This window comes from Ovis canadensis, chromosome 12 (assembly GCF_042477335.2).
Source record: "Ovis canadensis isolate MfBH-ARS-UI-01 breed Bighorn chromosome 12, ARS-UI_OviCan_v2, whole genome shotgun sequence".
Lineage (NCBI taxonomy): Eukaryota > Metazoa > Chordata > Mammalia > Artiodactyla > Bovidae > Ovis > Ovis canadensis.
In genome coordinates this window covers 71,431,001-71,446,583 of record NC_091256.1, presented here as the reverse complement: position 1 = coordinate 71,446,583, position 15,583 = coordinate 71,431,001, and the positions used below count along the sequence as shown (strand labels likewise).

Sequence of the window (15,583 nt, the reverse complement as noted above, 5' to 3'; positions counted from 1 at the left end):
ACCCAGCACAGACAAACCAACCAAAATCAAACCAAGAGAAAGTAAGCACAGGTGGATGTGGTGAAACTGGAACCCTTGGGTGCCACTGGTGGAACTGCAAAATGGGCAGCTGCCACGGGAAGCAGTATGCCAGTTCCTCTAAATGTTAAAAACAGTCTGGGCATCACAGCCTCCATCTGAGCCAGTCTCTCGTAATAACGCTAAGTGTGTGTGTATATATCCTATTGGTTCTGCTTCTCTGGAGAACTCTAATACACATCCCAATTGAGAACTGCTACTCTTAAGAGCTGTCTCTCAGACTTCAACCTGCGTAGGAATCATCTGGCGATCTTACTAAAATGAAATTTTTATTCAATTAAGTGTGCGATGGGGATTTCTAACAGGCTCCAGGTGATGCAAATGCCCCTGGTCCCAGCTTGGCAGGCCACAATGACAGGCATGGCATGGTGTCCTTTAAGCCCTCACTACTCACAAGTCACATTTTACCCATCTGCTTACTCCCTCAAAGTGAATCAATGTTAAAGTAAATGGAGAAACACTATTTTCAAATCGGCATTACTTACATTAAAACAAGGAGGAGCTCAGACTTTGTGTTTCAGGCTAAATAATTCAATTTTCATTATCTGCACTAAAATCTGAACTGATTAAAACTTAATGAACTAAGACAATAAGGAGTGCTGAAAACATGTAGAAGTTATACATGTTTAAACACGTTATTTTAAAAAAAAGGGACACAGAGAGAAAATCATCCGGTAGCAGTTCATTCAGTTCAGTTCAGTTCAGTCACTCAGTTGTGTCCGACTCTTTGCGACCCCATGAATCACAGCACGCCAGGCCTCCCTGTCCATCACTAACTCCCGGAGTTCACTCAGACTCACGTCCATCGAGTCAGTGATGCCATCCAGCCATCTCATCCTCGGTCGTCCCCTTCTCCTCCTGCCCCGAATCCCTCCCAGAAGTTTCAATAAAAACAATGTGAATTAGTACCTAGTCCCTAAATCATGGAAGGGGAAGGTTTCTAACCAATGTTGGCTTACCATTCTGCACAATTTTCACATTTTAAAATCATACTACATCTAGCTCATGTGCCAATATAAGTATTTCATAAATAGCTAATTAAGAGTCCAACAATCAAAAAACTTCATTATGCAAACTTAAGCAACAACATTTATATTCCTGATCCAGTAGCTGTATTTAATTTACAACTAAAGCTGAACAGGAAAAGCAAAAGCTTTTCTTTATGAAAGAAGTCTCAGGATACCAAAGATAACCCATCTCAAAAAGTTTCACACCTATTTGTTAACCAAACAAGCTTCAAATTTCAAATCCTCACTGAAATCAAACCTATAAAAACGTCACAGCAAAAATAAATAGCCTGATGCAATAGATCACAAGTGAAGTTGTGTTTACCAGTCTATCAGTCTTAAGCAGAAACCTTGACCTTAACAAACAAGTACTGTGTCAGTCTTCCTTGTATTCATGTTAAGCAAACTTGGACACGAGAACTAACACAATTCCCTCATCTGTCTCTCCCCCAAGATTTTTACCTAGGTTATGTACCCTGCTAATTATGCTCATTACACTAATTACAACTATGAAGAGAGTAATCAGTAGCACTTTCTAATAATCTAATTATGTTAAAGCAGGGAGAGGGGTTCTCATTCACTTAACTTGGAGCTCCACAAGGGCAAACACATCTTTACAGATCACTGCTGTAGCTGCAACACTTAGCAGAACACCAGTAAGTACTGATAGGAATTAGGTAGTTGAAGAAATGAATGAAATGAATGAATGATGTCTAAAACATAGTACATACCCACAAAATGTTCAATGAATCGCTTTAAAAGGGCTTATTTTTCAGTTTCTTTGTTATCAAATAAATAAAACTAAACCATACACTGCAAACCCCACTCTCATCGGCAAACCCCACTCTCATCAGTAAAGCTCACCTCTATTATGAGAGGTGCAGCAATTCACACACCAGCGTCACAACCAGCGTCAAAAGCAGCTCTGACTGGCAACAAAACGAAACCGAAGTGTTCCTTCTACTCTCTTAATTTCTTTCTCTCCTCTGCGCTTTACAGTGCCTACCAGCATATCCATTTTTAAGAGCTTAAGAGGGACCTTCCTGGTGGTCCAGTGGTAAAGGTTCCAAGTTTCTACTGCAGGAGATGCAGGTTTGATCCCTAGTTGGGGAACTAAGATCCCGCATGCCTCACACCACAGCCAGTTAAGAGCTAAAGAGATGGTAATCCTTGTTCGGGAACACTGAATTTGCTCCCGATTTCATTAATTCACCTCAGAAAAAGTAAAAGCCTCACCATTACTAGGTGCCTCTTGGGACTCCTCTGCACAGTCTCTCTGGTGTTCGTCCTCTTCCTCAGCATGGTTACTGAACTTCGATAGCCGTTTTCGTACAGACATCTTTTCTTCACCCACTACCGTGCTGTCTAGGAAAGAAGATATAAAAAGCTTTAAACTAAGGATACGGCATAGGTAAATTTCATAATATCACCATATTTAAGGGGAGGTGACAAATGATTTATTTTCTTCCTTTTGTTATACGTTTAATCACATTTAAACATTTTCTGAGTGCAAGATACTGTAACAAATAATGAAGAAATCAGTCTTGATAAAATCATTGGCTGGTTTCAAAACAGAGCCCCCTTTATTAAAAAAAAACAAAAACTGAACAAACAAGACATAAGTACATAAAAAATTAAGAATTAAGTAAAGGGTAAGTTAAAAGATGCCACAGGATAGAACACAATAAATAGTCAAGTCAGTGGTAAGAATGATACATACCTGAAGTGCAGAGACAGAAGAGATCATTAAAGGTGCAAAGGTTTCATAGGAAAGAATCTATGTGACCTGAGTCTTGAAGGATGAGAACGGAGGACTCCACGGGTGAGAAAGGGTGAAAGCAAGATCCTTGTAAAGCCCTGCTCAGGGGCCCATGACTAATCAGACTACTTTGCTAGAGGACAAAAAATAAGCTTCTGTTGAGTTTTACGAATTACCAAGACTCTGCTAGGTGCTTTAAGTTTTCTAATCTTCAAAATTCTGTTGAAAAAAAAAAATCCTATTATTACTCCTGGTTCACATATGAGAAAAAATAAGGCTCCAGGTAGTTATGGTCAATGCCTTTCACGCATACACCAGGAACATACCAATGGCTGGACGAGTTTATTAGGAATGTGTATCATGGGAAACTGTGGGGCATCCCAGGGAGAGAATATTTGAAGCGACTTATTTCGGGCTTGGGATCTGACTAAGTGATTTTGGGCAGAGTCCAAAGAAGCAGGGGTTCACTCTGGCTTGAGGGTTATCAGAAAGCGAGGATAGTTTGATGACTGGGTATACCAACAAATCTTCTCTACAAGGAGGCAGAGTAGAGGCTGGCTAAAGCTGTGACTGGCAAAATAGCAACAATCATTCCCAGTAGATTGGGGAGGGAGATGTTGGATTCTCTGTGACTTGGGCAACCATGATGATTACATTATCTTATTCCTGTCTTGATCCATCATGTTGACAGAATGGTCTTGTCTAAAGCTGATGTTCAGTGAAACCATTTATGTTCAACAGCATACCCTGAAGACCTAGCTGTCAAGTGCCAGGCTCGCCCACAGAAACTCCAAAGCCTAGCTGATTGCACCAGAGCAGCTCCGGGACTATTTGCTTCTTCTCATGACATAACCTGTCCAAGACCACAAATCTAATGGCAGGGTCAGATCTGAACCTGGATCAGATCCAAACTACAAACATCCCCTGCTGTTTGGATTTTTTTTCTTAAATTGATAATAGAAAAAGACTTGAAAAAAGAGCTGGGGTCAAACTGTAAAGACCTAACAAATTAGGACTTTTTTAAGGCAGTGGCAGGCCATTTTAAGCACTGACAAACATAATCAAAATCAAATTTTAGGCAGATCAATATCAAGACTATAATATGCTTACTCCAAAGCAGTGTTTAACTACATAGACGTTTTCGGCAGTCTAAGGCAAAACATAATAAAGTATTCACTACATTATTTTAAAATCATAAGATTATGGTCTTTTAAAACAGTTATGTTAAAATGCCCTTTACATACAAAATGGAGTACACGGTGAATTTGATTATTTTCTTAAATACCAATGCTTGGCAAAGTAAAAATCTGACAAATCTAGATCACTTCCCTTCTAATTTTTTTGTTGTTGAAATCAAATGAAGCAGAATTATGGAATAGTTCCAGGTAGCTCAGTGGTAAAGAATCCACTTGTCAAGGAGGAGACATGATCCCTGGGTCGGGAAGATCCCCTGGAGAAGGAAATGGTGACCACTCCAGTATTCTTGCCTGGGAAATCCCACAGACAGAGGGGCCTGGTGGGCTACAGTCCAAGGGATCATGGATACAATTTGGAGACTAAACAACAACATATCAAGTAGAAATTTTAGGAGAACAATAGACCCAATTAAGAAGAGAAACCTAGGGAAGAGGTCAGGGTAACTGGTAAAATTTAAAATCATTTGTGTAACACTGACAGAGGAAGCTAGAAGAACATCTAATTCTTCAACGGGGAAGATCAGAGAACTGACAACTCAACTCTGAGGGAGGCCCTCTAGTAAGACAACAAGAGGTAGAAAAGAAATCAGGGACAAAGAAGAGAGAAAGAAAAGAACCAAGATGTTCCAAAAAGGAATTCTACAGGGGTTAACAGTGCGGAATTAAAAATAGGGACTCTTACTTTTGAGTCCTTACATGTTTTACGTGCATTATTATTTTAATTTCAATATACTCTTTAAAGTAAATAAACTATTTTATTCCCACAGTACTTCCTCTGGTCACCATGTCTTCCTATATACTCTTTCCTGTCTCAAAATATGGTTTAGGGAGGTGGTTTAGTTTACTCCAAATCATACAGGGATTCAAAACCAGAATGACTGGATTCCCCAGCCCCCCACCCCAATCAGCAGGTGGCCCTGACTCATCTCCTCTGCGAAGGTTTCTGATCACCTCACCTTCCCCTGTGGTCCAAATGCACCTTGTGTATCCTGTCACACTAATATACTCAGTGAGCAAATACCATCTGCCTCTTCCACTCAGCATAAGCTTCTTAAAGACAGGGACTAAATGGTATTTTCTCTTTGAATTCCCCAAATCTAGTGGGAAGTATCTGGAATATGATAGGTATATATTATTACAGAAAGTGATGTATCAGTTAATACCGAAATCAATTATTCTGAGTAATATGATACAGTTCTCTAAACTTAAGAGAATCAAGAGGAAAATCTACAATGGAAGAACACCAATGAACACCACCTTCACTGTTAACAGCTTTACACCTTCTACTCAACAATAAGATTAACAATTGTTCTTAATTGGGGGTGGGGGCCCCCTAGACTAAGGGTCTGGGGAAGCTACTTTGGATATTTCAAACATAAACTGAAACGGACAGTTACACATTTGCCACATAAAGCAAGCAATACAGGCTATGTCACTTTGCTTGTGGCTTGAGACTGTATCAACTCAGTGAGAAATCAGTAAAAGAGGTTAAAAAAACACAACAACCAAGTTTGACAAACAAATGCTGTTAAACTGATCAAAAGGGGGGAAAAATCTAAGCCTGAGTACACTGTAGAATAGCAAAAACTTAAAAGGAGTCCTTGGTGATGAGACTGGGAACCATCAACCTAGCGAGTAAAGGCTAACTTCACAAGCTAAAGCACAAGTACTGAGTTTGCACACACTGCCACAGATCAATGGAGTGGGCCAAACAAGAAAACACCAACTCTTCATAAAGACCTTTATGTCATAGCCTATACTAGTATTTTTGCCCTCAATTTCCTCCATTAGCAGGAAAAGAGAACCATAAGACAGCAGGGAAAACTCAAGATGTGGTATCACAATACCAAGAGGCAGTCAATGTCTCTGCTCTGTTACACTGCATCTTCAAGTAAATCCTCCAACCCCCGAATCCTTCATCTAAAAAGTTAAATACTGCTGCACACACACAAAAAGATAATAAAATGTTGGCACTCTGCTGTGTATTAAACACCTAGTTTAAAAAACTAAGTGAATGCTATCCCTACATATCTGTGCCCTGTATGCTACATGACACAAATATAAAGTTCCACTGTCCCTCAAACTCTACATGTTTGCGCTTAATAGGTGATCGATGAGGGTAGAGTTCCATAATTACACCCTTTCTCAAATGCAGCTCAAGCATCATATGGCTTCCAAGAAAACATTAATAAATTTTGTTACTGTCATACAGAATTTAGGAAGGAAAACTATTACCTATGCTTCATCTCAATTTTGACCAAATCCAAGATTATGAGAAGATGTCTGAATTGAGTTCCTCCTGCCATCCATGTCAATAACAATACATGACTGTTGTGGCAGAAAATGGAAGGAAATTACAGTAACGCTCAGTTCAACTGTTCCTTCTCTACAAAGATGGGTCCCTTCAGCCTCTGTGTGGAGAGCAGACCACAGGAGGGCAAGAGTGTAAGCAAGGAAACACCTTGTAACCGGGTGAGATGAAGGAGAGAGATGAATTTTTGCCTATTCATTGAGATGGGACTGTGAATCCACTCTTACCAGTCTAGACACAGGCAGACTACTTCAGCTACTGCCAAGTTAAAAATTCAAACTGTCATTAATTCTAAGTGGTTTCTAGGTGCTGGCATGAATCACTGCCCTTATAATGTGAGATCACAGTCTTTTCTTGCCCTTCTATTATTAACAACACAGGAGAGGAAGTTATCCTCCTCATTTCCTGTTATTTCCAAGTTACTGGTCCACCTTCCCTTCCTTAAAATAGTCAGTCAGATTATCACACCTGATACTTTGTATGTATGGTCTTCCTGATCACTCCCCCCATTTACTAAGAACGAAATACATCACTCACTCCTCCTGTCTCCCTTTCAGTAACTCTCCCACACTTTTTTCACTTCAAAATCCATGTTCCTAGATCTAAGCTCCTGGTTTCCAAGTTCCTAGACTTCCTTCTTTCTCCAAAAAGCTGCTCTTATGTCCCAGTCAAATTCTCCCCTGTAACTTACTGACACCAACAAGTACACCATGTCCATAATTCTAATTTCCAGTGGCTAACTCTCTGATCACCACCAGTTCACTCACTATGATACCCTTCTCTCCTCACCAGACCCAGACTTCCCTGAGCTCCAGACTCCTATCCAAAGGCCTACCGGACCCCTTTATGTAGGTAGATGTCTTTGGGCATCTCAAACTTTAACAGGACCAAAAGTGAACTACTGATGTTCCCGCCAACTCTAGTCTTCCATCTTCCCTAATTCAGTTACTGGAACTAGCAGTCTTTGCCCAGATTAAAAACAAAAAACCCCAAATTATCCTTCTTTACTTCCCTTAACCAAGCCAAGAGCAGGGCCATTTTACTCTGCCTTCAAAATATATATCCCATTCTAACATCTTTTTACCCCATCCACCACCTTCAGCACAGCCTAAACCACCGGCACTTCTCACTGTAGTAACCTAACTAGTCCCTCTTCATCTTCTCCCTTCTGGTCACACGGGGCCCAGAGTAAATTTTTTAAAAGGTAAATCTCAGCAGATCATGGCGCTACCTGAAAACCCTTTAAGCCCCGAGTTGCTTCAAGTCCTCACCACTGTCGAGTAACTCCTCCACCCATGACCGGCCACACCTCTCCCTGGCCTTCATCTCCCTACCCTCCACCTTCTACTCCAGTTCTCGCTTGCTCGCCTCCTGTCACTCTGGCCTTTTGCTGTTTCTTGGTCAAGCCAACCTCATTCCCACTTAAAGGTCTCTGCTGTTGCCTCTCTCTGGCTCATCTCCCTCAGAACCCTCAAAGACTCCTCCTTTACTTCGTTCAAGTTCTCAAAGGTCCCCTTCCCAGGGACTCCCTATCTACCCTCAACTAAAATAAACACTCACACCCACCTTAGTCTTATCACTGCCCCTGCTTTATTTTTCTTCAGAGCATGTGTGGGCTAATACATTAGAGTGTTAATCGCCTGTCTACACCATGAAATGGAGAAGGAAATGGCAACCCACTCCAGTGTTCTTGCCTGGAGAATCCCAGGGACGGGGGAGCCTGGTGGGCTGCCGTCTGTGGGGTCGTACAGAGTCGGACACGACTGAAGCGACTTAGTAGTAGTAGTAGTAGTAGTAGTAGTAGTAGTACACCATGAAAAGACTAATCCCCATGAAAAGCAGAATTTTGTCTTGTTCATCACTTTATCCAACTATCTAGAACTCTGCTTGAACAGTTGGTACTTAATACATATTTCTTGAATGAGTTACTAGTTATCAAGCATTTTCACACAGTAAGAAAATAGAAGAACTTCCTTTCACATGTTCATGAAACAATCATCAAGAGGCTAGAATGAGAGCTGAAGCTCATGTTCATTTCTAACTTTACCTTTTAATACTGAAAGATAAATATAGCAACCAGTTTGGGGTTTTTAAGTTGTATGGATATACCTAAAAATGATCTGTTCTAGAGCTTAAGATTTTTCATCAAAATCTGCCATTCTGGACCCAAAAACAAACTTAAGACTATGAAAAAAACCTGCCAACAAATGCTATGATTTTTACTTCACTGGAAAACCTCTCAAACTTGAGAGACTGTTCTCCTGAAATAACTCAAATAATTAGAATAAACATTACTTTCTGATAAGACCTTTGTGTGTATTACCTCCTTTAAACTTAACAATAACCCTGAGGTAGGCAACCCTGCCCCCATTTTTAAAAAGAAAAAAGTAGTGACACCCAGAAGCATAATTAGAGACAATAATAAAGGAAACTTTAAAAGTAGGAAGAAAGGAGAAAGCAAGCACAGGTGTTTTCTCTGAAGGTTAAACGGCTCACACTTCCTATGAGTCCCCCAACACATCACTGCATCAGAGCAGACCTACTTCTCCGGCCACAGCAGTGCGTTCGAACCACTAGAACTCCCCTCAAGTTCATGCTTTAATGACGCTGGCACACCTTTTTAAAAGGCTATGGTCACTAAAACATAGAAGGCAAGGGAAAAAAATCTTAATGTACACTGAAAAACAATGTTTTAAACTTCCGACACAAAACATAGGTGTCAAGTTATCTGAAAATTCAGGTATTTTAAGCATCTCTTTCCACAATGATGTGAGATTTACTGTAAATAATACAGAGGTCTACTCCATTAGCTGTTCTCGCACACTTATGTGTGTGCATGCGCACACACACACACACACACACACACGAGAAGGAATAACCAACCACTTGGAGAAGTTGGGTAAGTCCTCATAAAGGTGACATTAGAACCAGAGTTCAAAGAAGAAACAAAGTTTGCCAGGCATCAACACAGAGCCAGATGAAAAGCACTATGAGAACACGAACAAGTATAGGCCTTGCTGATAGATCTACTATTTCAAACATTTTATTGAAGTCTACTACACACCAGGCCCTGGGATACAAAGATGACCGCCAACGGTCTGAACCCTCAAGGAATGAAAAATGAGCAGGAGAAAGATATAAAAACATAATTACAGGAGTATTACAGAATAGTAATTCAGATGTACGTACATAATGAAGAGAATACAAGTCTGATGCCAAATAGAGTTTAAGGGCAATTAGGAAAGGTTTCCTGAAGTAGGTAAAATCTAGGTTAGATCTAAAAGGAAGCAAAGGAAAAGGCTGGAACACAAGGGAAATGGAGGGGCAAGGACAAAAAGTCAAGGGCCCTCAGAGGATTCTAAGAAGTCTGGAACTTAACACAAACAAGGAGTTGATAGAGGCTTTTAAACAAGAGAGTGACTTAATATTTGTCTGAGGTAGTATCTGTCTTTTAGTAAGAATCCAGGCAGCAAGGTGGAGGATGTGTTAAGAGAAAGGAGAGCTTGGCAGTGCTGGGGCCCAGGACAGGCTGCTCCAAAATATGCCTCAATGGCACACTGACTGTATTGAAGAAAGAGCCGTTGTCAAGACAGACTTTGACCCTCCTCTCTGTCCTGCTTTCCTAAAAGCAGGAAATAAAATCTCCATGTAAAAGATGCCCTCCCTGTATGGGGAAGTAGAAAGACATCCTTATCACCAGAGATGGGGAATGCAGGGCCCAGAGGTCTATATAAGGAAACACCTGGCACTTCTTTGCTAATTTACTACTACTACTACTACTACTACTACTACTACTACTACTACTAAGTCGCTTCAGTCGTGTCCGACTCTGTGTGACCCCACAGACGGCAGCCCACCAGGCTCCCCCGTCCCTGGGATTCTCCAGGCAAGAACACTGGAGTGGGTTGCCATTTCCTTCTCCAGTTTTCCTGTAAAATTGGAGGAAGTTACAGTTCAGTACACACAGGCAAAGTCGTATCTGACTCTTTGCGACCCCATGGACTGTAGACCACCAGGCTCCTCTGTCCACGGAATTCTCTAGGCAAGAATACTGGAGTAGGTTGCCACTGCCTTCTCCAGCTAATTTACTACCCAAGCCCAAACTTTGCTTAAGATTCTTACTAATTAAGCACCCAAACCCAAGTTTCTTTGTCCAGTCAATTCCTTATTGTTGGTCTAAAATATATAAGAGCTGCCACCTTCACTCACTTCTTAGGTCCTGTTTCTATGAGAAATCCACGCACACAAATTAAAGATTCTTTTTCTCCTGTTAATCTACTTTGTATCAAGAACTCAAGAGGGGTTCAATCAACGATATACTCCAATATAAAATAAAGTTTTCGTAAAAGGTTAGTTTATGTTATGTATTATTTTATCAAAATTAAAAAAGCAAATTCTGGGGGTGGGGAAAGAACTCAAGAAGGGTGAAGGGGGAAATTTTGCCCTCCTGGACCACAGGAAGAACAATGAGCTCTCACAAAATGATAAAAGCCTAAAGTAAGGCTCAAATGACATGTGCTTCTTAAAAGAAAAAATGATTTTATGAAGAAGAGATAAGAGAGATCAGATTAATTTACAAACATTAAGCTGAGGCATCTCTGAGACACCCAAGTGCCGACATCCTGAGTGCATGCATGCTCAGTCACTAAGATCTATCTGACCCTGTGACTCCATGGACTGTAGCCCACCAGTCTCCTCGGTCTATGGGATTTCCCAGGCAAGAACACTGGATTGGGTTGCCATTCTCTTCTCCAGGGGATCTTCCAGACCCAAGGACAGAGCCCGCATCTCGCATCTCCTGCATTGGCAGGCCGATTCTTTAACACTGAGCCACCTAGAAAATACTACATCCAGAAGGCAGCTGGAAATACAGATCCCAAGTGAGTTCCTGAACTAAGCCTCCGGGTGTGCCATTAAGCTAAGTAACTACAGGAGAAGAGAAATGAGTAGGTAAATTCATACAATACGCCTATGAGTCAGTCAAGTGATGACGGTCCACAGGCAGATGAAGATACAAACCTGGACTGAAAACAGATGTGGGATTCATCCGTATACAAGCAGCAGCTAAAACCAAGCACAGGCAGGAAGTCTCAGGAGAAACCGTAAGTCAAGAAAAGAGATTACTTAGAATATAATAAAGCTAACATTTGCCATAACTTTGGCTAATTTAACCCTCACAACAACCTATGCACCAGGTTTTTGTTTGTTTTTTTTTTTTTGGCAAGCTACACAGCTTGCAGGATCCTAGCCCCCTAATCAGGGGCTGAATCTGGGCCACAGGCAGGGAAAAGGTCCTAACCACTGGACCACCAGGAAGTCCCACTATTACCCCACTTTAAAAGTGGTTTATGATTTTCCCAATACTACAAGGCAATTAAAGAACTGTATAAAAGAAAGGCCCAGGAAGGATGAGAGGAAAACCAGGAGCAAGGAATGTTCCAAATCAAGTTAAGAGGTAACCTACAGTCAATATCATGGAAAATTTACATAAGACCTTAAAAAGAGAAGGAAATGGCAACCCACTCCAGTATTCTTGCCTAGAGAATCCCATGGACAGAGAGGCTTGGTGGGCTACAGTCCTCGGGTCGCAAAGAGTCGGACACGACTTTCACTTAAAAAGAGAGGAAAAATTTTTTTTAAAAAGGGTGGGACATAGGCTGTTTCACAATCTGGGGACATTAATAGCTACCATTTACTTTCGTTGGTTTCAGGAAGGACAAAGTAATATATTGAATTGGGTTGCAAAATGAGTTTTGAGGAAGTAAAAATCATGATCGTAAGACTAGACTCACCAGACGTCCAGCAAGAAAGGAACCAGGCACCCATGTTTACCATGCCAGTTACATTTACAGGGCTGGGTGCCAGCGTCAGGTCATACCTCACTTAACATTTCCTTTTAAAAGATGCAAATGATTCGGAAATACTACTCAACTCAAAGTCACATGCCAGTAAGTGGCAACAGAAACATTTACACCCAAAGTGACATAAAGCTGACTAAATAGCTATTTTAAAAACACAACACACTGAACAATTATTCCTTAAGAACCCAATCAATTCAATGGTTTTGGTATGTTCAGTGTGGTAGTATCTAACTTGTCTTACACAAGTAAAACAGAAAAAATTGGACTGAACCACTGAAACGTATTGTGCTAGAAAGAAGTATTCAAGTGTTCTCAGCCTGTCTGCAGTGTTCTTAAAAAAGCTTTCAAAAGAACCTGTAAATCTATAAAACATTGAACACCTACTCTAGGTGAAGACTTTGCTATAACACTCCCAGATAGAGTAGTGGTAAAGAGAAACACTTTACAGATGAATGTAACAATTCAAAACAGAAACTTGGTCTTCCTTCCTTCTAAAGGCTGGCCCTAGTACAACTCTGTATTTACATATCAAAGAACTAGGTCATTAAGTCAATCAGCAAAACTAAAGAACACAAATTCTCATTCAGGTCTGTAGGGTCAGTATAAGCACTTACCCTCTGTGGTAAATTCCAAAAATAATTTCTCTAACTAGTCTTTGTTAAGGGGCTTCCCTGGTGGCTCAGATGGTAAAGTCTGTCTGCAGTGCTGAAGACCGGGGTTCCATCCCTAGGTGAGGACGATCCCCTGGAGAAGAAAATGGCAACCCACTCCGGTATTCTTGCCTGGAAAATCCCATGGACAGAGGAGCCTGGTGGGCTACAGTCCATGGGGTCCCGAAGAGTCCGACAGGACTGAGCGACTTCACTTTGAACTTTAAGCCTTTGTTAAAAACCTTTTCCTTTTCCAAGGAAACAGATAACCTTATCTAGAGAATATTTTTCATTCGAAAGTCCCCTCCTCGGTCCTCCAACTCTTTCACTGTGCAAGGTCCTGAGTCTTGAGAATTAAGACCTAAATAAGACGGACCAATCCAGCCTTCATGAAATGCTAGTAGAGGAAACAAGCACTGACGTAACTAATGCAGCTCATTACAACTGATGAACTGAAGCAAAGGAAAACAGAACGCTGGGAGGGATTAACCAGGACAGGGTGGGTTTCCTGAAGAGATATTTGGGTTGACACTAGAAGAAATTAGAGAATTAGAGGTGGAGTAAACCCCTAAAGACCAGGAGATAGTAAAGAGAAACTTTTTAAAAACAAAAATAAAGCTGGTATGGCTTGAGCCCAGAGACCCAAGAGAACACCTGCTCAAACTTTACTGGAGATGAGCGTGGCAGTAGTGTTTTGATCTTTACCCCAAGAATGTGAAATCTTTGCGAGCTCTCAGCACGTGATGCAGTGAGACACGTGCATTTAAAATAATTACGCATTAAAGCTCCTTGCAAAATCCGTCCTCATGCCTAGACAATCCACAACTTCCCTAATAAGCCATGCATCGATACTCTCCAAGTTAAAACAAGGGGGGAAAAATGCTTCAAGTTGAATTCTACTCAACAGACTCTGAAAAAACAGTAGCTTAAACAGCTAAGCATCCACTTAATATTAAGTGACCAATACACTTAATCCATATACAAACGTGGAAGATAGAATGTATCGTTGTTTCTCGCTTACAAATAATTTCTGAATATACATATCACTTAAACTGCATGCCTATTAACATTTAAGAATGACAGAAACTTAATTACATCCTAATACGGCAAAATAAAATATGAGCTACATTAAACTCATTGACACCCAGATTTACCACACTTTCTTCCCCCAAGTCAATCAGAAGCTGACTCTGAGTGCGTTTTTGGTATCGCTTTTTCAGAAATAAAATGTTTTCTAATTCATAACTTTCTTTACCACCGTCTTGATAAAGGCCACAGAATTTGAGGGTGGACACCAAACAAACCTCTAAGGTTTAAAAGACTGCCAGCCACCCCCGCGCCCCAAGGTAACTTTCTCGCCCGCCACAACCCCCAAGATGACCAGAAGCCGCGGAGCCTCCCCCTCCCCCGCAGCCCCGGGGCAAGGCCAGGCCGGCGGGGCCGGAGTTGCAGCAGACACGTCCCTCTCCTTCCTCTTAGGCAGAGGTGGGCGGACCCAGGCGGGAAGTGAGGAGGGGGACAGGGAAGCATGGGCCGGGGGCCGGAGAACCTCACCACGGAGGGCAAATCCGAGAAGCTGTCCCAGCCCCGCTGGCAGGCAGGTCGGCTCCCCGCTAGCTCTTCTGATGCCCCAGGCCGGCAACGCAGCCAGCCCAACCGCAGACGAAGATAAAGCTCCCGACTCCTCCGCCTCCAGCCTCTGAGCCCGCTACGCAGCGTCACGCGCACGGCCAGCGCCGGCTGAGGATTTCATTGGTGGTCCCGCCAGCCTCCAGGCTCCGCCCACCGCCCACGGCCGCCCCGCCCCTTCCCCGGCGCGCGGTGCCCCGGGCTAGAGCCCCGGGCTGGCGTTGGTCAGTTGATGTGGTTAGCTTTGTGCAAGCAGATTGTGACTCCCACGACAGCCGCTTGCTTTCCACTTCTGCCCAAGGGATCTAATGTGCTGCAGAAATAGGACCGAGCCAACTTGGGACAAACAGTTCTTAACTATGTCTTTCAGGGAACTGGATAAGGATACAGTAAAATAAATGAAATAACGAGGCAATTAATAAATTTAAAAGGGAACTTCACAATTTAAAAAATGGTGCAGAGAGGTTTGGGACATAAGTTAGGTTGTATGTATTTAGATCGCTTAGGTTTTAGGAAGATAAAAAGTCGGTCAGAAGTCTCTGACTCTTTGTAGCCCGTCAATCTCCATCAATCTCCTCTGTCCATGAAGTTGTCCAGGCAAGAATACTGGAGTGGGTAGCCATTTCCTTCTCCAGGGGATCTTCCTGACCTAGGGATCGAACCTGCCTGTCTCCTGCATTGCAGGTGGCTTCTTTTACGGACTGAGTCACCAGGGAAGCCCTTTTTGAACACAGTTCAGTTCAGTTCAGTTGCTCAGTCGTGTCCGACTCTTTGTGACCCCATGAACCGCAGCATGCCGGGCCCCCCTGTCCATCACCAACTCCTGGAGTTCACCCAAACTCGGGTTCATCTAGTGGGTGATGCCATCCAACCATCTCATCCTCTGTCGACCCCTTCTCCTCCTGCCCTCAGTCTTTCCCAGCATCAGGGTCTTTTCAAATGAGTCAGCTCTTCACATCAGGTGGCCAAAGTACTGGAGTTTCAGCATCAACGTCAGTCCTTCCAATGAACACCCAGGACTGATCTCCTTTAGGATGAACTGGTTGGATCTCCTTGCAGTCCAAGGGACTCTCAAGAGTCTTCTCCAACACC

At 42.2% G+C, this 15,583-nt stretch overlaps 1 protein-coding gene across 4 annotated transcripts in view; it reads right to left on the bottom strand.

Moving 5' to 3' along the window:
• The window catches only part of SOAT1 (sterol O-acyltransferase 1), a 65,485-nt gene extending 50,839 nt beyond the window's left edge, over nucleotides 1–14,646 (bottom strand). Inside the window, exons 1-3 of one of the 4 annotated variants that reach the window (XM_069546185.1) lie at nucleotides 14,417–14,579; nucleotides 2,806–2,977; nucleotides 2,322–2,450 (exon numbers count right to left, since the gene is read on the bottom strand). In XM_069546185.1, coding sequence (XP_069402286.1) covers nucleotides 2,322–2,424 — 103 coding nt within the window. In that variant the 5' untranslated portion in view covers nucleotides 2,425–2,450; nucleotides 2,806–2,977; nucleotides 14,417–14,579. Of the gene's footprint in view, nucleotides 1–2,321; nucleotides 2,451–2,805; nucleotides 3,064–14,416 lie in introns of all 4 variants that reach the window. The other 3 variants (XM_069546186.1, XM_069546183.1, XM_069546184.1) reach the window with 3 other exon arrangements.
• Between the last annotated feature and the right edge of the window lie 937 nt (nucleotides 14,647–15,583).